Raw genomic sequence first — 25,367 nt, 5'->3', positions numbered from 1 at the left:
ATGTTCTGTGATACTTTGCCTTCAACAAGAGAAACAATGTTGAAAGTTACTGCTAAATGTGGACTGCCAACACCGCCTGCCAGGGACTACCCATGCCTTCCCTCACAGAATGGGCCCCATAGCCCCATGAAGCAGGTATTACCACCTCCCATTGTACCTGTAAAGAAACAAAATTTCAGACAGATTGAGTGATATGCAAAAGGTCCTCCGCTAGCAGGTGTCAGAGCGAGCCTTGGAGCCCACATACATCCAACTCTAGGGCTGGTGTTATTTGATTGCCTCTAGTACATTCCTTAGTCTCAAATAACATGCTTCACATCTCCTAAGCATTTTAAGGACAGACCAGGAACCCCAGAGGCGATGTGTAAGAGCCTATAAAAAGGAACTGCAACTTCAGGAAGTCATCTTGAAGAGAACGGTCTCCAGTGAGGCGAAGGAATGTCAAGTGTCAAATCACATAAGCGACCAGTAAAGCCCAGCTGTTGAATGGTCTCCTGACAGGTGCATGTGCTGGACAAACCCACCTTTTAGGCACAGTGGCACTATCATTCAAGTAAGTTACACAAACATGAGCAAGAAACGGATTCCACCATGTGAGTCCACACGTGCACACTGACAAGTGGAGACGTAGGTGGAGGCAGCTGGTCTCCTTGCCCCAGTGGCACAGGTGGAAAGTTCTGCGCAGGCGCACTTTCGATAAGGCTTCGCATATCATGTAAGTATGTCAGGTAAAAGCATTGCAAAGCAGTCTGTGCTGCAAATGACAAAAAGTAAAATCAGACTGACTTAAGCCAAAAGAGGAGTGCTATCAGCCACTGACTGATGCATAACAAGCCCCTCCAAAATTTAGTGGCTTAAAATACCAATTTCTGATGCTGTGGCTGCACGGAGCATTTCCTCTGCTGGCTTCACCTGGGCTCACCCATGCAGCTACCATCAGAGGGAAGGTCAATCCGCCTGGAAGGTCCAAATCTGGCTGGAAGGGCAGTTGGCGCAGGCGACTGGTGCTTCAGTTCTCCTACACGTGGCCTCTTGTCCTCCAGTAGATTAACTTTCTTATATGGTGGCTGTGGGGCAGAGGCCCAAGGGGGTGAAGGCCTAAGCTTCAAGGCTCCTTGAGGGCCTGTGTCCAGAACACACACAGGGTTGCTCCGACCACATTCCACGAGGCAAAGCAAGTCACAGGCCAGCCCAAATTCAAGAGGTGAGGAAAGAGACTCCACCTCTTAATGAAAAGAGTGACAAAGAAACCGTGGTCATATTTAATCTACCACAGGACGTTTCTGGCACGTATAATGGGAGCTACAAGGGAGCTTCAGGCATAGCTATGTCCAGATGCTCACAATATATTATCAGAAACCAGTCTCTTTCCTTCTCAGCTTTGTTTTTGTTCTATGTTGGCTTTATGGTCGGGCAAGCTTTTCATTCACGGTGACCAAGTGACATCCAACCACCATGGGCCTATGTCCTCACAGTGTCCCAACCCCAGAGTTTCTCTCCCCCAGTGGTTAGTTGTACCATGGAGTCCCACAGTGGGGTTTGTTGGTCCAGCTCGGGTCATAGGAGCACCCCTGACCTGGGAGAGAGCACACACTGATTGGCCAAGCCCAGGACGTGAGATAGTCCACCTGAGTTATGGGGAAGGAGAGGGAGGTATTTTAAGCCACTAAATGTTGGAGTGGCTTGTTATGCTTCTACTTTTTTTCTCCCCAAAAGAAAGTAGAGATTTTATTACCAGAAAAGAGAGAATAGATACAAGACAGACCAAACCAACAGATGTTTACTAAAATAGACTTCTCAGGATGGTGGCAGGGCAAAGTGCCACCACAGAAAGCACTGAACTCCCCTCTCCCGATGCATCACGCAACTTTGCCAGCTGACAAGTCCCAGCTTCCCAGTGGGGTGTTATGTGCACCACTGAATAGCTTGTTGTGCATTCGAAAAACAAAGACATAGGACAAAGCCTTTTACAACAAGCACTTGCACAATTCTTCCATCTGGCAAAAGCTGTCCTTTCTCCGACGTCTGTCACATTGCTTCTGAAGACACGCCTCCATAACAGGAATCAGAATGCTTTGTCTTTTAACTTAGTGGTTTCTCTAGATCAGATGCAAACAATTTCCTTCTTGCCTCCTACAGCCCTATCAAAGGCCAACTCATCACTGAATAAATGCACTAGAGAATGAACTACAATGCCTGTCCCAAACTAGAACTGTGTTCAGGTCCAAACCCCACCCCCAGTACAGGAGGCAAAGATGGCCAATGGAACAATCTAAGCGGAAATCCAACTTTTTGGAAGCTCTTGGACTCCAATGTACTAATTTACATTGGAGCACTTATTTTCATCTTACTGGACATCTCCTGAGCATGGGACAAGGGGCTGGAAAAAGAAATCTTCATTTTTTAAAAAGATTTATTTATTTATATTTTGAGAGAGAGAGAGAGAGTCTGCACATGTGAGCTAGTGGGGGGAGGAGCAAAGGGAGGGAATCTTCAGACGGGCTCCCTGCTGAGTGCAGAGCCCAACGCAGGGCTCGATCCCATAACTCATGAGATTATGACCTGAGCCAAAACCAAGAGTCAGAAGCTCAACCAACTGAGCCACCCAGGCACCCCAAGAAATTTTCATCTTAAATTTCATCTCATGGCATAGCAGTTTCCTGTGACCCTAAAGACTTGGTCTTCCACAGAACTGGACATCACCCTTTTAGAACTGCTGCTACCCAGTGCATGAATGGCTCCAACCCAAAACCAAGATGCTCTTCTACCCTCAAACATGAACATAACATCTGGGAAAGCAGAAGCCAGAGGCTTTAAGAGGCTCCCTTCCTTCCAAGGGAGCTAGTCTTGATGTATGTAAGTATGTATTAGTGAAAGCAAATTGAATTTGCATTCATTTATGTTAAGTCAAAATTTGCATAAGCCCTGGGTCCAAGCCTTGCCTGGTAGATTGTACTCCTTTCTACAATTTTAGCCTAAAGAAGTGTCATACTACAGAATGCATGAGAATCACCTGCACTACTTTTGAGAAATGCACATTGCTGGACCCTTTGGCATCTCAGGTGAGCTACACACAATACTTTAGGAAACATACTTTGAGAAACACATAGCTATAGGATGTAACGAAAAAATTTTTTTAAGATTTCATTTATTTATTTGAAAGAGAGAGAGAGAGCAATCAGGAGCAGAGCAGATGGGTAGAGGGAGAAGCAGACTCCCTGCCAAGCAGGAAGTCCAATATAGGACTCGATCCCAGGACCCGATCATGACCTGAGGTGAAGACAGATGCTCAATCGACTGAGCCACCCAGGTGTCCCTGTAACAGATTCTTCACTGCTGGGTCTTACTCCTCAGAGAAGAGGCCAAGAATTTGTTAATGACACCCAGTTATAGACTGATATGACTAAAGTTTCCATGAGCTGGACGAGGCTATTGTGGTATGTGGTTATTAGCCCCGTCATATGGTGAGCAAACACTCTTCACTGCGATGCATTAACTCACTTACCACAGCACTGGGGAGCACCTGATTATTGGTTTTTTCATTATTAACGTGAGGAGAGAGCTTGTGGGTGTTGGGGATAGGCAAGAGCAATGTACCAGGGTCCTACAGGGAATATCAAAGAAAAGTCCCCTCATGCTTTCAGCAGGGGGAGGGAGAAGTACCCATTATGAAACAGCCAGGGCATTCAGTTCTTTTTAACAAGGCCTACCATCAAAAGTAACCATTTATGGGTGTCTGGGTGGCTCAATGGGTTAAAGCCTCTGCTTTTGGCTCAGGTCATGATCTCGGGGTCCTGGGATCAAGTCCCGCATCGGGCTCTCTGCTCTGCGGGGAGCCTGCTTCCTCCTCTCTCTCTCTGCCTGTCTCTCTGCCTACTTGTGATCTCTTTCTCTCTCTGTCAAATAAATAAATAAAATCTTTTTTAAAAAAAAAGTAACCATTTAATCAGAGCCTAACTTATTGGGGTTTTATCCAAGCTAATCAACCTGACTTGGAAGAGAAATACCTGAGTCTGGCCCGCTCTAGATATCCTATCCCATCTAAGGGAAGGAAACACTGAGACATACTTAGGAAGCTCACAGTCCAGAAGTCCAGGCTCATTAAAAGACTGAGACCTAATCAAAGGACAACAGAATGCTTCCTCACTCCCCACACCTCACCACAACATCACTAAAGGCCTTTTCATCACAGTTCTTTCTACGTAATACATCACGTCTGATTTCAACAAAAAATTACAAGGCTTACTAAAAATCAAAAAACATAATTTGATGAGACAGAGCTACCAACAGAACCAGATTTAGATAAGGGAGAGATGTCTGATTCAGCAGATCAGTAATTTTAAAGCACTATGTTTAACATGCTAAGACCGCTAGTGGAACAAGTAGACAACATGCAAGAATAGACGGGTAATGTGAGCAAAGAGGTAGCAATTCTAAGAAAGAATCCAAAAGAAATGCTAGAGGTCAAAAACACTGCAACAGAAATGAAGAATGCCTTTATTATTATTATTATCATTATTATAATTATTATTATTAAACTATAATTGACATACAATGTTATATTGGTTTAGGTATACTACAAAGCATGCCTTTAATGGGCTCATTAGTAGACGGGACACAACTGAGGAAACAATCTCTAAACTTGAGGATGTAGGTGCACCTGGTGGCTCAGTTGGTTAAGTTCCTGCCTTTGGCTCAGGTCATGATCCTGGAGTCCCGGGATTCCAGTCCTGCATCGGGCTCCCTGCCTAGCAGGAAATCTGCTTCTCCCTCTCCCTCTTTCCCACTCATGCTCTCTCCCTCTCTCAAGTAAATAAATAATATCTTAAAAGAAATAAACATGAGGATATGTTGATAGAAACTTCCAAACTGAAAAACAAAGAGAAAAAAGACGAGGTGGGAAAGGGATAACAGAACAGAATATCCAAGGTCTGTGGGACAACTACAAATGGTGTAATACACATGTTGCAGGATTTCAAGGACAAAAAGGAAAGGAAGAGAAGAAATATTTCAAGTGATAACAACTGAGTATTCTCTCCAAAATAAATGTCAGATATCAAACCACAGATCCGTGAAATTCAAAGAACAGCAAGCAGAATAAATGCCCCAAAACTATACATGGGCATGTCATACTTGAACTGCAGAAAATAAAAGATAAAGAAAAAATCTTGAAAGAAGCCAGAGCTGGGGGGGGAACCCTCACCTGTAAAAAGGCAAAAGTGGGAACTGCATTGGGGTTCTCGTCGGAAACCACACAAGCAAGAAGACAGCAGGCTGGGATATTCCATGTGTTGTTGAGGAGGGGGGGGGAACCACCAACCTAGATTTCTGTATCCTGATAAATTATCTTTCAAAAGCAAAGGAGAAATAAAGACTTTCTCAGATGAATAAAAACTAAAGGAATTTGTTGCCAGTAGGCATGCCTTATAAGAAATGTTAAAAGTTCTTCAGGGGGAAAAAAAAAGTTCTTCAGGGAGAAGAATAATGATACAGGTCAGAAATGCAGACCTACATAAAGAAAGCAAGAGTGCTGATGAAGGAAGACTTTTTTTCTTATTTTTAATTGATCTAACATATAAATTTGTTCAAAGCAATAATAACAACAATGCATTCAATGATTATAACTTATTTTTAAGTGAGATGAATTACTTCGATGGAACAAAAACCAGGATGGAAGAACTAGGAATTAGGAATATTTTGTTATTATAAGGTACTTACACTATGCATGAAGCAGTAGAGTAGTATTTCAAAGTGGACTAACTGCTCACTTCCTTACACCATACACAAAAGTAAACTCAAAATGGATTAAAGGAGTGCCTGGGTTGGTCAGTCATTAAGCGTCTGCCTTCGGCTCAGGTCATGATCCCAGGGTCCTGGGATTGAGCCCCACATCAGGCTCCCTACTTGGTGGGAAGCCTGCTTCTCTCTTTCTCACTCCCCCTGCTTGTGTTCTCTCTCTCATTGTCTCTCTGTCAAAAAAAAAAAAAAAATCCAAAATCTATTAAAGACCTACATGTAGGACCTAAAACCATAAAACTCCTAGAAGAAAACATAGGCAGTAATGCCTTTGACATGGGCTATAGAAACATTTTTCTAGATATGTCTCCTGAGGCAAGGGAAACAAAAGCTAAAAATAAACTACTGGAACTACATCAAAATAAAAAACTTTTGCACAGCATAAGAAACCATCAACAAAACAGAAAGACAACCTATGGAATGAAATCTATTTGCAAAGGACATATTCAATAAGGGGTTAATACCCAAAATATGTAAAGACCTTATACAGCTCAATATTTAAAAAAGTAATAATAATCCAGTTAAAAATGGGCAGAGGGCCTGAATAGACATTCTGCCAAAGAAGACCTACAAATGTTCAACCAACACATGAAAAGATGGTCAACATCACTCATCATCAGGGAAATGCAAATCAAAACCACGATGAGGTATCACCGTACACCGTACACTAGAATCAAACAGGTAAGAAATAACAAGTGTCATCGAGGATGTGGAGAAAAGGGAACCCTCACACACTGTTGGCTGGAATGCAAATTGTTGAAGCCACTGTAGAAAACAGTATGGAGTTTACAGCAGCATTATTTACAAGAGCCAAGATATGGAAGCAACCCAAGTGTCTATCAGTTGATGAAGGGATAAAGAAGAAGAGGTATGTATGTATGTGTGTGTATATACACACACACATATATGTGTGTGTGTGTATATATATACACACACACACATATACATATATATACACATTTATATATACATATACATACATATACATATATATACACACATATATATATATGTATATATGATGCAATATTACTCAGCCAGAAGAGAGAATGAGAATCTGCCATTTGCAACAACATGGATGGAGCTAGAGAGTATTATGCTAAGTGAAACTAGTCAGACAGAGAAAGACAAATACCATGTGATTTCACTCATATGCAGAATTTAAGAAACAAAACAGATGAACAAAGAATAAAAGAGTCAATAAAAAAATGGATTCTTAAATACAGAGAACTGGTAGTTACCAACACGAACAGACATTTCTGCGAAGAAGACATCCAGATGGACAACAGACACATGAAAAATTGCTCCACATCACTCAGCATCAGGGAAACACAAATCAAAACCACAGTGAGATACCACCTCACACTAGTCAGAATGGCTAAAATTAACAAGTCAGGAAACAACAGATGCTGGCGAGGATGCGGAGAAAGGGGAACCCTCCTGCACTGTTGGTGGGAATGCAAGCTGCTGCAACCACTCTGGAAAACAGCACAGAGGTTCCTCAAAAAGTTGAAAATAGAGCTACCCTACGACCCAGCAATCGCACTACAGGGTATTTACCCTAAAGATACAAATGTAGTGATCCAAAGGGGCACGTGCATGCGAATGTTTATAGCAGCAATGTCCACAATAGACAAACTATGGAAAGAACCTAGATGTCCATCAACAGATGAATGGATAAAGAAGATGTGGTATATATCTACAATGGAATACTATTCAGCCAGCAAAAAAAGAAATCCTGCAATTTGCAACAATGTGGATGGAACTAGAGGGTATTATGGTGAGCGAAATAAGTCAATCAGAGAAAGACAGTTATCATATGATCTCCCTGATATGAGGAATTCTAGAGGCAACATGGAAGGAAAAAATGAAACAAGATGATATTGGAAGGGGCGCCTAGGTGGCTCAGTGGGTTAAAGCCTCTGCCTTCGGCTCAGGTCATGATCCCAGGGTTCTGGGATCGAGCCCTGCATCGGGCTCTCTACTCAGCGGGGAGCCTGCTTCCTCCTCTCTCTCTCTCTGCCTGCCTCTCTGCCTGCTTGTGATCTCAGTCTGTCAAATAAATAAATAAAATCTTAAAAAAAAAAAAAAGATGATATTGGGAGGGAGACAAACTATAAGAGACTCTTAATCTCACAAAGCAAACTGAGGGTTGCTGGGGGGAGGGGGCTAGGGAGAGGGTGGTTGGGTTATGAACATTGGGGAGGGTATGTGCTATGGTGAGTGCTGTGAAGTGTGTAAACATGGCAAGTCACAGACCTGTACCCCTGGGACTAATAATACATTTTATGTTAATAAAAAATTAAAAATTAATTTAAAAAAACAACTGGTAGTTAACAGAGCAAGGAGACAGGTAGGGGGTATGGATAATATGGATTAAGAGGGACAAACTTCCAGTTACAAAATAAATAAGTCACAGAAATGGAAAAGTACAACATAGAGAATATAATCAATACTTTTGTAATAAGGTTGTTTGGTGATCATGGGGACTACAGTTACCGTGGTGAGCACTAAGTAATGTAAAGAATTGTTGAACCATTATGTTGTACACCTGAAACGAATATAATACTGCATGTTAATTATACTGGAATTTTAAAAATCAATAAGTAAAGAGGCTTTCTTAAAAAAAGAAAGTAAAGTTGAATTCATTGTAAATGTATATTGCAAATTCTATGGCAATTACTAAAAAAAAGTTTTTATTTATTTATGTATTTATTTATTTATTTTTAAAGATTTTATTTATTTATTTGACAGACAGAGATCACAAGTAGGCAGAGAGGCAGGCAGAGAGAGAGAGGAGGAAGCAGGCTCCCTGCAGAGCAGAGAGCCTGATGCGGGGCTCGATCCCAGGACCCTGGGATCATGACCCGAGCCGAAGGCAGAGGCTTAACCCACTGAGCCACCCAGGTGCCCCAAAGTTTTTAAAAAGAAGTATGACTGATATGCTAAGAAAGGAGTGAAATTGAGTCCCATAGAATGCTCAGTTACAAGCATGAAGATGGCGAAAAAGTGGAAGACAAACAGGAACCAAGAATATGAACAACGAATAGAAAACTACACATATATGATTGAAATGGATCCAACTACACCAGTAATCACTTTAAATGTCAATGGTCCAAATTTACCAATGTAAACTACCTGGAAGGGAGAAGACGTGGGTATGGTTGCCTAAGTCACCCTATCTAGAACTATCCCTCAGGAAGCAATGCTAAGATCCAGGAGTTTTCCTTTCTGAAATGTGGTTCTAAAAGCAGCCTGGAAGATTGGGTTTGGGCCCACCCACAGGACCTGCTGGGATGGGCTTTCCAAACAAGGCCAAGGGAAGGCTGATTGGAGGGGGAGGAGCACCAGAGAATCAGGCACTGCTCCTCCCCCCTCCTGGGGGCAGTGGCCTGGTGACCCGATCTGGGAACATACTGGGCAGTCACCTGACCCCTGAGCCCAGAAGTTAGGAGGAGGCACATCGGTATGGAGTCACGTGGCCCTCTGGTTGCCTCCTAAGAGCAAGACTGCTTCCCACAGTCTTAGAGGGAAAAGGGAAGGTGAGAAGGTTCACTCGAGTTTCCTTCAGATGTTAAACCAGGAAGACAACCTCCCATCCTGGGAAAGAGAAAGTGAAGGAAGATTTCCAGAAGCAGAGTGTTGCCTGGAGAAGACATGGTCGAACAGCAAATGGAGGAAGATCACACCAAAGAACATGTTTCCTCCATTTAAGAGAGTCGTCCTGACCTGGATCTGGTTGGGAAAGGGGAGGAATGTGACTGATCACACACACAGGAACCAGTTTCATTTTAAGCAATAGGTAACAGAACCGCAGATTAGAAATCTTCCACATACTGATGGGCTTTATAGCCTTAATTCCAAGGAGGAAAACTAAGGGAAACAAAACAACTTCGGGTTCTTCTAGGAATCTCTCACGTTTTCCTGTTACATCCGTTATTTGTATGAATAGTTAACATTTGCTGAGCATCCTGACGCTATTCCATCTAAGCTCCGCAGTGACCCAGTGGGGTAGAGTCCATCTGCCCAGGAACACACAGTGAGGAAGCACTAGAACTAGAACTCAACCCAGGTCTCGTTGGCCCCAAAGCACTACGCCACACCGTGTTCCAGAGGGGCAAGAAAGCAAACAGTTCCTCAGATGGTTCTGGCTCCGACCTCTCTCACCTAGGAATGATACGGGAGATGGATTTCATTCTCAAGGTAGCTGTGGCTTTCGGGAAAGAAAAGCAAGAAACCAGGATCAGCGGTAGATGGAGCCCAGGCTGTGGGTGCTATCTTTTTCTAGGCCTCTCCCTGGACGGGGAGAAGGTAGATGAGAGGGTACGTGACCCTCAAAGCCAAAGAGAAGTCAAGACAGACAGAAACGAAGCATCCACTTCTCTATTCGGCCCCTGCCTTCAGAACGCCTGGCCCAGCGCAGGCCTGGACCTGCCCTCGGGTTTTCTGAAGTCACTGCCAGGGAGGCAGGGAGAACGTGTCCATCCAAGTGTCCTGGACTCTTTCAAACCCTCTTCAACAAATACAAAGGGTTTCCACTTCAACCCTCAAATTGGGTATTGATTTTTAAAAAGGCCTCCCAGGAAAAGATTGCGCCAACCATAAAACATGCACCCTGGGCTCCAGACCGTTCGCCATCTGACTCTGTGAACATCTGCGCTCACTGCCTTGCTATGAACAAGCGTTAAGAGTCTGACAAGATCAGCCTTTACTTCTTCCAACTGTATCACTGGCTACTTGTTGTGTCTGCTCTGCTGCACGTTCCCACCAGAAGCTTTCAGCATTTGCAGAAACCAGGAATTCACCTCTTTTAGGGATTGAGAAACCAGAACCCTATGAAACAGAAGGTAAAAGAATACCAGTAGTCAGGTGTCTTGGAGGGTCAGGATTCCACGTGGCCTGACTTTGGGGCCACATGGAAACTGGTGAATTGGCCAAAGGCGACTCAGAAATATGATCCTCTACTAGAATTCAAGCTAGTTCCTCCCCTTGGCAGGACCTTTACCCCTTTCCCCAAAGTTCTCCAGGGCACCTTTAAATGTGAAAGTCACAGACAGAGCAAGGAGGCAGGGATCCGGATCCTGACTGGGTGGAGTGGGGACAGATCTTACCTCATGCATACAAGGAAGACGTCCCTGAGATTTCTTCCCACTGTGGGATGATGCCTCATGCTTATCTCATTTGGGGGGCCTGCTGGAATCATCCTCATTTGGCCTATTTATTCTGCCTGGAAAGGGTCCAATTTTTTCCCATGTTCCCTTTTTCCTATCAGCTCCTAATCTCGGAACATCTGTGCTGATAGTACCTTGGAGGTCATCTGTTCTCCCTTTGGTAGAGGAGGGAACTGATCACACAGTAACGGGAGAGCTCCCTCTTCACCAGACTGTGACCATCGGTGTACAGCACACTTCTTACCACAGAGCCCACCCCACCATTCTGCTGATTAAAAAAAAAATGATGCTCCAAATCACAAAACTGCTTGTTGCCCTCCTCTCCCTTTCTCTCCCCCACCATGTGCTGCCATGCAGTCAGCAGAGGGAGGAGGAACCACCTGACCCGCAGCTCCAGAAATGAGTACCCTGTCTCCAACCCTGCCACAGTGACCGTCCTAAGGCATCCAGACCTAAGTCACTCACAGCATGGCACTCTCCTGGCCAAGGGACTGGCCCAAAGAATGGGCATTTGATCCAGTTTAGATCAATGAGCTAAATGCCAAAGTTTTCTGACATCATCTAGGAATGAAGGTTGTCGCTTCTCTGAAAAGACAACTTCAAGTCACCTCTCTTCTGTATTCTAGAAAGTAAGATGTTGGGATGAGAAGTATGGAATCATTGCAACAATCCTACCACCATGAAAAGCTAGGCTTGAAATTAAACAGACAACACAAAAGGCAGAAAGGGAGAAACATTAAGAAAACATAAACGGCAGAGGGAAATGGTTGATGGCATTAATAAGATGCTGAGTCCAACCAATCCTGAAATCTATCTTGTATCTTCATTGGGTAAGCCAGTTCAAAATGTGGTCTCTGCTCTCGTGATATAAATTCCCAACTGATGTGTACATACCAAAGATCATACTCAAAGCCGATCTACAATTACACTTTAGAGGCCTTTTGGTTAGCACTCGAGAGTAAAACCAGCTCACGCTCTTACTGCTTCCTCTAGAAATCAAGGAGATCCTCCATCCTTGCCCACCCACCAAGAACTCGGAGGATGTCTCCCTCTCAGAGCTCCGCAGTCACACACAGCCTCCCCATCAGGAGGCCATTGCTGAAAAGAGAACATTGGCAAATAAGCCCTCCGTAGGAAACACCAGAGATGAGAAAGATGGCAATGCCACACAAAGCATAGAAGCTCTTTTCATTTTAACCTGTTACTTGTTTAAAAATCACTGACAGGGGCGCCTGGGTGACTCAGCCTGTTAAGTGTCTGCCCTCGGCTCAGGTCACAATCTTGAGGTTCAGGGACTGAGCCCCATGATGTGCTCCCAGCTCAGCAGGGAGTCTGCCTCTCCCTCCACCCCTCCCCTCACTCGTGCTCTTTCTTGAGTGTGCACTCTCTCTCTCAAATAAATTATTTTTAAAAAAATCTTTGACAACTCCTAGGAAACTAATGGATCCCCAAATGATGCTGATAGCACAGATGTTACGTGCCTCCTGGTGGAAGAAAGACCAACCCCCACGATATATACTTGCCAAGAAAATATTGTATCTAGGGGCACGTGAGTGGCTCAGTTCGTTAAGCATGTGCCTTTTGTTTAGGTCATGATCTCAAGGTCCTGGGATCAAGCTCTGTGCTGGGCTCCCTGCTCAGTGGGGACCCTGCTTCTCCCTCTCTCTCTGCCTGCCACTCCCTCTCCTTGTGCTCTCTGTCAAATAAATAAATGGAGTCATATATATATATATATATATGAATGAAATCTGAAATCTGTATCTGATCAAGTCTCTAGATCCACCTCTCATTTTACAAGAAATATGAAGGGCAGAGGAATGTGGTACACAACATTACAGGAATGTAGTCAATAACATCTAGTGCAGAAAACCCTAGAACCACCTGTTTATTCAAAAAGAAATCACAAAGTAAAAAGGAGGTGGAGGGGAAATTCATAGACTCAAAGAGATTTAAGATACAGATTAACCAATATGTGGACCTTATTTGGGTCTTGTTTCAAACTCACATAAAACCACATCTAAGAGATAATCAGCGAGATCTGAATGTTGATTGCATTATATTATAGAGGTATCCCCTGTTGTCTGAAAGTACAGCCGTCCTATGAAACATCTCATCAGCAGAAAAGGCACAAAGTGGAGAAGCAATTACCATGAATTTATATGGAGACATTTTTTTAGCACTCCCAGATGCAAAATGTAACCTGGCGGGCTTTTCTGATACCTTAGGACACAGCTTGCTAATGGGTGCACAAAATAAATCAAGAGAAAGCGAGATGCTCACAGACACAACTCAAAGGTCTGGCGGCTTGAGGCTGAGATGCCCCTGAGTATGGTTCCTAGGGAAAGAGCTGCACCCCCAGCCCCATAAGGGCTCACTTCAGAATGAACACTGAATGCAATTTTTGCTTTTTGCCCTCTTTTTGTAAAGGCAAAACTCCTCCTGGGATGTCTGTCAGGTAGCAAACACTGGTTCTACTGCAGATCTTTCATAAAAGCCAACTGGCCAAATGCCAACTTTCAAAATACCTGTATTAAGCACTTATTAGTATTCTTTGGTTGTGATATGGCATTGTGGTTAGGTTTCTTTTAATGTCTTTATCTTTTAGAGATATATTTGAAAATATTTACAGATGATAAAATATAATGTCTGGACTTGCAAGATAATCTGAACAGGAGCCTGGGGGATGGGTGGAAGGAACGAGATTGGCCAGTTGTTGTCCATTATTGAAGCTGTGCGAGGGTTCCATGGAAATCCGTTACACCATTCTCTCCCTTTTTGTGTATATTTGAAAGTTTTCATAATAAGGAAAAGTTTTTTTAGATGAATGGAAGAGATCCAAAGATGAAGGAGAGTCTAAATTCTTTGCCAAAGTCCTAGTGTCTCTTCCAGGATAGCCTGCTTCCCCAAAGTAACACTTTTTATATAAATTTCCCCAAGTAATTACCTATAATGGAATATTTTTCAATTGACACATCTTCTTTCCAAATATTATTGGGAATTTCTGAAATACAGGGCAAGTGCTCTTTCCATGGGGTTACATTAAGAAGTTCAGTTCACAGAAAATACTATATAAATTCCTATCAAACATGAAATGGATGGCCGGTGTGATATATGTCACCCAGCTTGTGCAACTTTAGAAATGTATTCACCTTAATTTCTACCATCTTAGCAGGGGGAGACCTTTCTCACCCTGTTACTGAAGATAGAAACCATAATAACATATTAACTACATACAGATGTAAAATTTACTAGACTGAGGCCATTGTCTTTTTTTTTTTTTGCCATTGTCTTTTTATAATGAAAGGCATCTGCCAGACATGACAGAATAAACAGATTAATATCCTTAGTATTAAAACAAACAAACAAACAAAAAACTCCTCCAAGTCAGCCAGTGAGCCAGGGAGAAAAAATTACCACACTTACTTTAAAAATTGACCAAAAAGCCTGGATAGATGATTCCTAAAAGAAAAAGAGCTAACATAGGATGGCCAGATACAATACAAGATACCCAGTTAAATTTGAATTTCAGATGATTAACAAATAGTTTTAGATAAATGACAAATAAGTTTTTATTTAGGCCATATTTACACTAAGACCGTGTTATTTACCTGAATTCAAATTTCTGTAATTTACATTCTTCTACATTATGTTATTCACTTACATCCTTCAAATGTATGCACTTTACAATTTAGGTGATCTTATGTTAGTATTTTTATTTGCCAGTTCTGACAACCCTAAATTAATGATCAACAAGTTTGAGAAAATGATCAAGCTCATTCCTAATCATGCAACGAGAGCGAGTACTTTGAGAAAAGCAGAGGCCCAGGAGAGCAGAGAGGAGCCCCAGCACTGTCAGGCAGACGTGGGAGACGGTATCATACCTGCACCTGGCCCTGAACTGGGGGGGGGCATGGCCTCAGGGCCTCAGGAGGGCAGGAGGGAAGTGGCCAGCAATGCAAGGAGGCGGGGAGGCTGCATGTTTGGCTAAATGTCCCTGAACGTGTTCTTCTGGGAAAGGAAAATTGTGATCAACAGCACGGACCCCTCAAAGAAGCATCACTTTTATTGCTTGCTCTTAAAACTCTGTTGTGATATATCCAAATCTGTTTTTTTAAAGATTTTATTTATTTGACAGAGAAAGAGATCACAAGTAGGCAGGGAGGCAGGCAGAGAGAGAGGGGGAAGCAGGCTCCCCACCAAGCAGAGAGTCTGATGCGGGGCTTGATCCCAGGACCCTGAGATCATGACCTGAGCCGAAGGCAGAGGCTTAACCCACTGAGCCACCCAGGCTATCCAAATCCATTTTTATCTTTTCTGGAAAACTGTATGACCTATTATGTAATGCATACAAAATAGAATTTTAAAATCCATGTACTCACCTCCTGCTTTAAAAACATAAAACAGGGGGCCCCTGGGTGGCTCAGTGGGTTAAAAGCCTCTGCCTTTGGCTCGGGTCATGATCCCAGGGTCCTGGGATCAAGCCCCACATCGGGCTCTCTGCTCTGCGAGGAGTCTGCTTCCTCCTCCCTCTCTGCCTGCCTCCCTGCCTACTTGTGATCTCTCTCTGTCAAATAAATAAATGAAATATTTAAAAATAAATAAATAAATAAAAACATAAAACATTACCAATTCAAGGCAAACCTTTTGTGTCCGCTCCAGTGTGTCACTGGCCTTCCTGCCCTCTCACCAAATTAACCACTAACCTGAGCTTCAGAGTTATCATTACCCTTCATTTTCTCATGCACTCTTTACATATGTATATACTCCTAAACAATCATCCTTCTTACATGCTTTCAGCCTTTATATAAATGGCATAATGTATGCGTTTTTGTACATTTTGCCTTCTTTCACTCAATATTCTGACTATGAAATTCATCCATAATAATGGTTATAGCTTTAGATTAGCCATTTTTGGTGCTGTGTAGTATTCCACTTTTGTATATGCCATAATTCATATTTCTAGTCACCTGCCAATGGGCATGTAGGCAGTTTCCAGTTTTGTTATTGCTACTAAAAAATGCTGCTATGAGTGTCCTTAAACATGTGTCTTGGCACATATTTAAGCACATTTCTCTAGGGCATATAGCAGAGTACAAGTAAAAAGTCAATCCTACGAAGTGATCGTGCTAATTTATTTTCCACCAGCAGCAATAAGTACATTTTTACATTTATGTCCTGCTAAAGTTAATTGGAAACTCTCCTTTAAGGCAAACCGAGTTTGGGGTGCCTGGGTGGCTCAGTCAGTTGACCGAGTGCCTTCTGCTCAGGTCATGATCCCAGGGTTCTGGGATCAGGCACCGCATCAGGCTCCCTGCTGCATGGGGAGCCTGCTTCTCCCTCTCCCCCTGCCTGTTGCTTCCCCTGCTTGTGCTCTCTCTCTCTCTCTCTGTCAAATAAATAAATAAAATCTTTTTTAAAAGTTCAAAGCAAACTAAGTTCAAAGCATGCTGGAAATGAGTAGGAGGCCTGGTGCTAACAGTGACTAAACCTGAAAATCAGCCTAACATGAGACAGGCTAACTGTCAGACGTAGATGGAATCCAAGGGTATTCAGGCTGGATTCAGGTAGGTTTGGAACTTTTTTCAAATCACGTGTGTTTTAATCTTTATTATTGTCCTCTAAGATTTAAAAATGCTCATCGTAAAATTAGTTTAATATTTACTAAAACACATCCCATAGAGGTGGAACATCCCCATGCTAATTACCATTAACCACATGACTTATAACCCACCCGATTTTTCTATACATAAACCAGCTTTTTTTGTTTTGAGCAAACAGGATCATATATTCTGATCTGCAGTTTACTTTTTTTTTTACTGTTCAATATATCTTTATAAGGGAAGAAACAATCTATGTTTCAAAAATTCTATCGTTCAATGAACATTTACTAAGCACCTCTTCTTGGTCAGGATAAGTGTATAAAGAAAATTAAATAATCCCACCATTAGGAGACTCCCACTCTGAAAGGAAAGAAACTAATAGATGTGGGTCATTATAATGGCCCCTGTTTATCAAGCACCTTCTATGAGCCAGGCACTATATTCGACCCTTAGTGAATGTGGTAAGTGGATCAATGGCCCCTCAAAGATGCCCATGTCCTAATCCTAATAATGCTATGTTACATGGCAAGGAGGAATCAAGATTGCTAATCAGCTAACCATAAGATAAGGAGAATATCTGAGCTCAATCATAAGAGTCCTTAAGGGGAAGGTGGGCAGCAGGAGAGTTGGAACCAGAGAGATGGCAGCATGAAAAAGACTTGACCAGCTACTACTGGATTTGAAGGTGGAAGGGGACTACCAACCAAGGAAGGCGGGCAGTTTCTAAAAGCTGGAAAAGGCAATAAAATGGATTCTCCCCTACAGCCTCCAAAAAGGACCTGAGCTCTGCTGATTTTTTAGCCCATGGAGACCATGTCAGACTTCCAATCTCCAGAAATGAGTGTTATTTAAGTCAATGGTTGTGGTACTTGTTATAGCAGGAAAGGGAAGCTAAGACATCTCACGTGCATCCTCCCCACCACCCTGGACATAGAGGCTATGACCTCTATTGGACAAACCAGGGGACTGAGGGTCCGTGAAGTTAAATTACTTGCCCAGGACCACAGAGGCCAAGCCAGAGTCAAACCTGGGTCTGTCTCTCTCCAAAGTCTGTGCTGAGGCTGCCCCAGCACCTTCCTATGTATGGTCGGCTGTGACGCCCAGCAGATGAGACATGCACTGACACCAGGGTGAGCAAAGCCCAGGGTGCAGAGAGAACTCTGCTTGGGGCAAATCTGGGAGGACTGTGTGGAGCCATCCAAATGACAGGCAGAATTTTGACAGACAGACATGGGAAGGAAAAGACAGGTTAGGAAACGTGATGTGGTTTAGCACGGCTACAGTCTGGGGCACATGGTGGAGGCATCTGGCAGGGGATAGGGTTGGGCACACAGCTAGAGACCCATACTGTCCTGTGTGATAGCCCCTAGCTATATGTGACTATTTTAACATTAACGTTTAAATTAACTAAAATCAAATTAATTAAAAATTCAGTTCCTCGGTTGTGCTAAGCACATTTAAAACTTCAACAGTCACATGTGTCTACCATCGGACGGTGCCAATGTAGGATATTACCATCCCCGAAAAAAGGTCCAGCAGACGGTGCTGCGGACAATGTGAAACCCTGTGTTCCACCTGGTCAGCAGCTCTGGGCACCCGAGGAGCAGGGAGTGGTCGGTGGGCTTTGGCAACTCTCTCCACCTCACCCTCATTCTTATGATCTACTTTTGTGTCCTTTCCCTGGCTTTGCAGGGCTCTCCAAGAACACATACACAATAAACACCCACCCAAAATACCTAAAACTCCCAGCAGTGTCCTAGAGACTCTTATCTGGTCCTAAAAATGAACTATTCTGGGAAGTAGGTCCAGTTTTCCCCCACCATCAATACTTTAAATAAAGGAAGGAGAAGAGCATTCGGTCCTTATCTGAATCAGATCCACGCCGCCCTGTGAAACAGATATTAAAGAGGAAGGGCAGAGCTGCTCACATTTGTACAGTATCTGTCAGGTTTCAAAGCATCTGCTGCATTGTCTCCTGGAACCTCGCTCAGTGTGGTCCTCCCAGTTGGGGGGTCGGGCTGGGGGTGGGGAAAGCTGTCCTGGAACTCCAGGCTCTCCTGAGCAGCCTTTCCCCGCTCGCTCCGCAGAGGCTGCCCAACCCTGGCTCCCAAAATAGGAGGCTGAAATCAATGTCTGGGAAGTGTGCAGGGCTCCACACCTAACAAGCTTAGATTTCTGCCAAAGGTAAGATTATTTTGTGATCTAGCAATTGAGTTTAGAATGATGTCAGATGCAAAATGAAATCCAATTAATTGCTATAACGACCCATGTTGCTTTGGGGTCTTTATGGGGCTGTTGGGAATGTTCTTGGAGATCCAATTCTCGTATCCCCTCAGTGACTCTGGATGTGTGCAGAACACACATGTACAATGCTAACCCTGTTTGGCAGGCCTCACAAACAGCTCCGATCGATTTCTCATCCGCAACTCAACCCTTGTCCTCTCCCAAACAGCTCCGCGGTGACAAACGGGGAAGGGGGGGGCCTCCTCACGGACATTCTCCCGAACCACCTCCACCGCCAGCAATGCCAGGAACTTGGCTGCTTAAACAATAGATCTCTATGTGGTCGGGAGAGAAAGGGTGCCCTGTACCTGCCAAGGAAGGCCATGCTCCCTTCCCCCAGGCTCTGCCAGGGGGGTGAGGGAGGAGACCAGGATGAAGACAGGCATCACATCAGATGCACTCTGTTCTCCCTCCCCCAGCCCACCCCCAACAGGCAAGTAAGGCTTCTGACCCAAGCATCAGCTAGTGAACTTTTCTGCTCTGCGGGGCAGGGGACCCAGATGTGCAGGATGTATCCCCCTGAGCAAAGGAGAGGGAAGAGAGCCCACCGCCGACTCAGCCTTACAAATGAGCCCTTTGGCCAGCTGATGTAGATACTGATGCCAGGGCCTGGGCCTGCTCTGGGTCGAACCGGCCAAGAACTGAAACAAAAGCCAATAATCACTCCCCAGTGTGGTATTTTAGGTAGGACCACGTGCACATCTGGAAGAGAGGGAGCAGAAGGAGGCAAGACAGGAGTTCCTGCTCTGGGAACTTTTGTTTGTCTGAGCATGGGGTGCCAAGAATTGAACAAATCATAAACTTTGGTTCCTGATACTCAACATTGGTCTATCCAGGCCCCACTTTCATTTTTCATTTAATCAGCCACTAATCTTTATTAATGGACAACTACCTTCCAACCCATCCCTCCCTCCCCCAAAAGGTAAAGTATTGACAATAACTTACACTAACCATATGGTTTACCCCACCATGTGGTTCCAACCGTCTGCTCCCCCATAACTTTACCCTAAATCCTCTGTCCAACATTACTTTGCTTTTCTTCTCATAGAGCATTATTGTAGCTATATGTATTCCTAGAAGATATTTTCTTTAATTTTAGCTCTTTTTAAGTTTACAAGATGCCATGCTCTGTCTTCCAGTGCATTTCTTTTACTTAATATCCGATTACCAAGATTCATTCACATTTTTGCTTGTCAGTGTTGTTCATTTGTTTTTCCTGAGTATGATCCTCCACCGTGTGAAAATATCAACTTATCCGCCCTCCAACTAGTGGGCATTTGGTCTTTTTCCAGGCTTCCAACATTACGAACATGGTTACATGGGTCTCCTTCTGGACATGAGTTTCTCTTGGGCATATGTACTTAGGACCACAATTGCTGGGCCATAAGAAATGTGAATTTCAACTTTGGAAGAAAATGAGATAAGATCCAAGTGTTTTCCACTTGATAGCATTTCCTACAGTTTCTAAGATGATCATTTCCTCTCCCTAGCCTTCTCAATTTCGCTCCTCTAAATTTCACAGGTCAGTTCCATCAAAATGTTTAAACCAAGTTCTTTGCCTAACACCTGAAGAGCATTTCAGATAAATCTCCTGGGGTAGAAAAGAAGGGTCTTTTAGGCCCACAGGTAAAAGGAAGAGTTTCTACACAGACTCGGGGACCCACCCCAGTCCAGACACTGACGCAGACTAGTCAAAAGAAGGGGAGCTGTCTAGAAGCTGTTTCACACCTGTTCCCCATCCCAGTTTGCTCGTTCTGTCTCTCCTCCCCCAAACCTCCCATAACTACCACACATACTAATTTTTAAACAAAGAACAAAAGCCTATAAATGGGGGGAACATTATTTATGAAATAACCAATTTCAGGTTCAAATGAGAGCAAGAGGTCTAGCTTGGACATCCCTGCAGATGCTGACCCATTTCAGTAAACATTTAGAGAACGCTTTGCAGTGTAACCCAGCACACGGACAAATAAGACCTCTATTCTGCCCTCAAGGTGGTGTGAGTTTGTTCATTTCACAAGACAGGGTTGTACATGATGTGCCAAGAGGGTTAGCACGGAGAAGGTGGGCGATGCTAGCCTGATCTCGAGACGCTCTTTGTGGAAAGACCAGCCGAAGTTAGAAAGCAAGTGAGCCAAATATGGCAGTTGGTCGAAGGTGAGACTGACCAATTCTCCCCCAAAGGGTGTTCTGCAGGAAAGCTCCTGGGGAGTGGTGCAGGAGCTGGGTTTTGAAGGGCAAACCAAGCCAGTGAGAAGAAAGAGAACCAATAAAGAACAGGCATAAAACAAGAAACCCAATTCCTTACTCAGACTGCTTGACCTTCCCATTTTCACCTCTTTTCAAATTTCTTAAATCTATTTCCGGCCTCCAGTCGCACAAAAGCACTAAGGAAGTGGAACCTGTAGAATGCTATTAAACATGCATTGTCTGCATTAATTTATTTTTTCCATAAACAACAACACAGTCCTCCCCCACCCAGCACCTGGCACCGTGCTGGGCTCTGGGGATGCACCAGTAGAGTCGGTTCCTGCCGTCACCCAGCTCCTGGGCAGACAGAGGTTTAGACAAAGACAGGCAGTTGACTTGGCCTGACCATCAGCCAGACTCCATCAGCCTGAGATAGCCCCTCCCCCACCCCACCCTTCCCCAAAACATTTTCAGTAAATTGTACAGGATTAAAGAAATGGCTGCCTCCTCGGTAATTAAAAGGATCCTGATCAGCGTCCCAGGTAGCCAAGTGGCTGCTCAGAGCTCGGAGACCAAAAAATCAGGTGCTTCCTACAAAATAGCCTCCAATCTGATACTTGATAGCTGTGGGTTTCCAGAGTCAAACAGATGTCAGGAATTTTATGAAGGCAGGAAGCAAATAAGGGAGTGAGGATTGGGGTCTAGGCCTCAGGGGAGCTCAATTAGTGGGCCAGATAAAGTTAAACCAAAAGGGCATGCTCTCGGTTTCCTAGAAAGCCAGCTGGAAAAGATGCCAATCCTTAAGCCTCTGTCACTCAAAAGATTAACAGAAGAGACCCAGGGGTGCCCAAGGGAATACTGCAACAAACCAGATGTTTCTGCTTCTCTGACACTGACACTGGCCACCAGAGCCACACTCCTTAGGCCATCAAGAAGCCACAGAAGAGAGCTGGAATCTTTGGGGATTGCCTGAAACTCAAAAGCATCACCCTTTATCGATTCAGACACCAAAAAATATGATCATCCTTTTCTTACAGCCTCCCCTAATGCGTCCGGGTTCAGTATTGTCTCAAGGAGCCATCTCTTCCTGTGAGAGGGACAGCGCCACTGGTGGGATGAGTGCTCCCTGCGGCGGCTTGGTGGCAGGAAGAGCACACCACCTGTAAATCCATATAAACTGGGATGTGGGTCCCACAGCTACATGTGCACCATGAGTGTTTCAAGCAAGCCAGTTAGCTTCCCAGGGTCTCACTTGCAAAATGGCACTAACAAGACCCCGTTCCTTGTTGTTCTATGCATAAGCGGTCATGGAAATGGCCCAGCCCCCGTGTCCCTGAATGGCAGCTCTTCTTGTGGCCTATAAATGCACCCAAGTAAGCACATGCTCAAGACAACAGCTTTCCCTTGGTACTTTTACTGTGTGTGTGTGTGTGTGTGTGTGTGTGTGTGTGTGTGTGTGTGAAAGAGAGAACGCAGCTGGGATCCACACAAGCCTATTTACAGCTCCTGTTTTATTTCATCAGATCTATTGAATGATTAAACTAAAGAAGCTGGAGGGAAACCTAACCAATGTCCCGATTTTCCCGAAAAGCCTCTATCCTTCCCCTAAAAGTTGCTTCCTCCGATTTCAGGAGGCAGAGAAGGAAAGCCATATGGCTTGAGATGCTAGACATGCCCAGCAGCAAACGAGCCCCCCACCATTTGTCTCCGGGCCTCTCGTGTGGGCGGGCATCCAGATTTCAGTCGGGGTGCTCTGGTCTGCGTCTCTGTCTTGACTGTTCCTAATTATTGGAGGGAACGCTGTGGCTCTCCTGACCTCGGAGTTTAAGAGCTGCGGAGTCCTAATATCAAACCAAGCAGCTTCATTTAAAAGGCATCCTCATCTGCATCCATAAAAGTCCCTCCCAGAGCCCACACTCGCCCCAGCTTCGAGAACGCCTGCTGTCGAGGATTTACGACACGCCCTGGATCTAATCTGCGGCACCTTAACTGCATTTTGTGGCACATCTGGTCATAAAAGCGAGGGCCGGCACAACACGGGGACAAACACTTTTCTTTCCTAAGTGGCTGCAAATCTGATCTCCCAGTGATAGCTGGGCTCCCACGTCAGCAGCAGCCGGTATCTGGGCGGTCGGGAAGGCTGGCCAGCCTTTGCAAGGCTTTTCCTCCACACAGGACAGCTATAAAGAGGACTCTCCTAGAGCAAGAGCTCCGAATAAAGAACCTGCGGTCTGAACAGGTGGTAATGGGGCTAGGCCCGCAGATACCCAGGAAAGCCCCCGGCGCTTAGGGAGCCGACCTTGTTTTCACAAAGATTCCAGCTGCTTCACACGGACTCTCAGGCTGCCAGTCGAGGCAAGCAGCTATCCGGAGAGACTGCCCTGACATAAGCTGATTCTTGGCCAGAGATCCTCTGGATTAAGTTCGGTCAAATGAACCACCAGGTGGTTTAATAGCACGTTTTTTTTGTTGTTGGTTTTGGGTTTTTGGTTTTTTTTTTTTTTTTTTAAGGCAGCGGAATCCTTCATTTAGACCAATTGGGGTGGGAGGAGCAATAATCTAGACCAGCCGTGAACACAATGCCTTCAGTTCCAGGAGATTTTACAACGCTCTGGACAGCTTGTCCTATGCACAGAATTGGCACGTTTGCATATCGTTCAGAAACTCCAATCAGACCAAGGTTCAACAAGTAGTTCAACCTCCCAGCCCCGAAGTCAGGGGGAAGAGACTCTCGAGCACCGTGGAGGCCCTCTCCGCAGCCCCCCACCTCCACCCCTGCTCCCGGGCTGTGCCCAGCAGGGGAGAGCATTAAAATTATCTGCCGTGGGTTTTACAAGCAGCGATCACTTTTTAAAACAACAACAACACAAGGTTCTTGTGTGGCTCTCAGGTAACCTAAAACTCTGGAGGCAGAGCTGCCCCCCACCCCCTCGCCGCCTGCCAAGAACGCCGGCGCTCCAGGACCCGGACCCGGCGCGGTGTGAGACCACAGGGCAGCCCACTCGAGCAGAGAGAGAGCCTTTTTCGGACGCTGGAGGCACCCGCTCAGAGCAAAATATTCTAGGAGAAGAGACAGGGAAAGAAAACCCAGTGACAGTTCGAGGGGGGAAGGCGGGAGGCAGATCGGCGCTGCAAGAAAGGAGGGAGGTGAGGGGAAGAACGGGAGAAATTTTTATTCGCCCAGAAGCCCACGGGGACCGGGTGGTAGGTGCGGGGGGGCCGAGGTCTGACACCTCCCTTCCCCCTCCACCCGCCCGCCCCGAGGGATGGGGGCAGGCGACCTCAGTCTCCCTCCGCAGGTGGGCGCGCGGCCGGGGGCGCACTTACCCTGGGACCCGTGGTGCGGTGGCCGCGAACTAGGGACAGCTGCACCAACACGAGCAGCAAGTGGGGCGTGAGCAGGCGGGCGCAGCGCGCGGGCAGCATGGTGCCAGCCGGGCCGGGCAGCCGGCTGCGGGCGGGGGGCGCGGATTCCGCGGGGCGCACGGCTGAGCCTGCCTTCCTGCCTTCCTTCCCTCGGGGGCCCTCGCGGCGGCCGGGCGGTGGGGCGGCGGGGGCGGCGGCGCTGCGCTCAGAGCGCGCGGTCATGAACCGCCAGGGAGGGGAGCTGGAGCGCGAGCGTGTGCTCTGCGCGCGGCGCTCGCTCGCTCGGCTCGACCGGGCCGCGGCAGCAGCAGGTTGGACGCCAAAGCCCAGGCCATGGGAATTCCCGTTATAAACCCCCGGGAGGGGCGGGGCGGAGCCGGGCGGCCCTGATTGACGGGCCGAGGGGCCCGTAGCAGCCGACCCTCTGGCAGGTGAAAGCCAATCGGAGAGCGCACAGAGGGGCGGCTCGCGGTCAACCCCACCGAGGAGTGACACCCGCTTGCTCAGCCCGAGTGGGCTCCCGGAGAGCCTGGGAGGAAGAGGAACTTTCTCGCGGTCCTTCTGTCTGAGGAAGCCTCGAAGAGCTCCAGCGGCCCTAACTCCCGGAATGCCCACCCGGCTAAAAATCAGGACTTAAGCGTGTGTAATTTTCGACAGAATTCCACGAGTTGTCCAAACAGTCCTGTAAAATAAGCAGGAAAAATACTTGTAGCCCCATTTTTCTGAAGAGGATACTAGGGCTCAAAGGAGTTAAGAAATCTGTTTCCTCATCGCATCGACACCAAAAACAACTGAGAAGGGGACCCGCGCGGGACAGGCTGTGAATGGCCTTGGGAGTGGGGAGTGCATGCGTTCACTTCTTGTAAAGAAGCTTCCAGGGGATGACAACCCAAGTCCTAAAGCATTTCCCGCGGGAGAAGTGCCTAGGAGATAAGGTGAAGCACGTCCTAGTTATCCACCT

General features: G+C 45.5%; 1 protein-coding gene across 5 annotated transcripts in view; it reads right to left on the bottom strand.

The window, feature by feature from the left end:
• Window positions 1-24,711, bottom strand: part of SMOC1 (SPARC related modular calcium binding 1) — a 148,052-nt gene extending 123,341 nt beyond the window's left edge. For all 5 annotated transcript variants that reach the window (XM_080808244.1, XM_080808243.1, XM_080808241.1 and 2 more), the window contains exon 1: window positions 24,368-24,711. In XM_080808244.1, coding sequence (XP_080664370.1) covers window positions 24,368-24,628 — 261 coding nt within the window. In that variant the 5' untranslated portion in view covers window positions 24,629-24,711. The remainder of the gene's footprint in view (window positions 1-24,367) is intronic.
• Between the last annotated feature and the right edge of the window lie 656 nt (window positions 24,712-25,367).

The sequence above is a fragment of the Martes martes genome (genome assembly GCF_963455335.1).
Source record: "Martes martes genome assembly, chromosome: 7".
In the NCBI taxonomy this organism is placed as follows: domain Eukaryota; kingdom Metazoa; phylum Chordata; class Mammalia; order Carnivora; family Mustelidae; genus Martes; species Martes martes.
The sequence above is the reverse complement of the archived record's forward strand: the minus strand, read 5'-3'. Positions and strand labels throughout refer to the sequence as shown.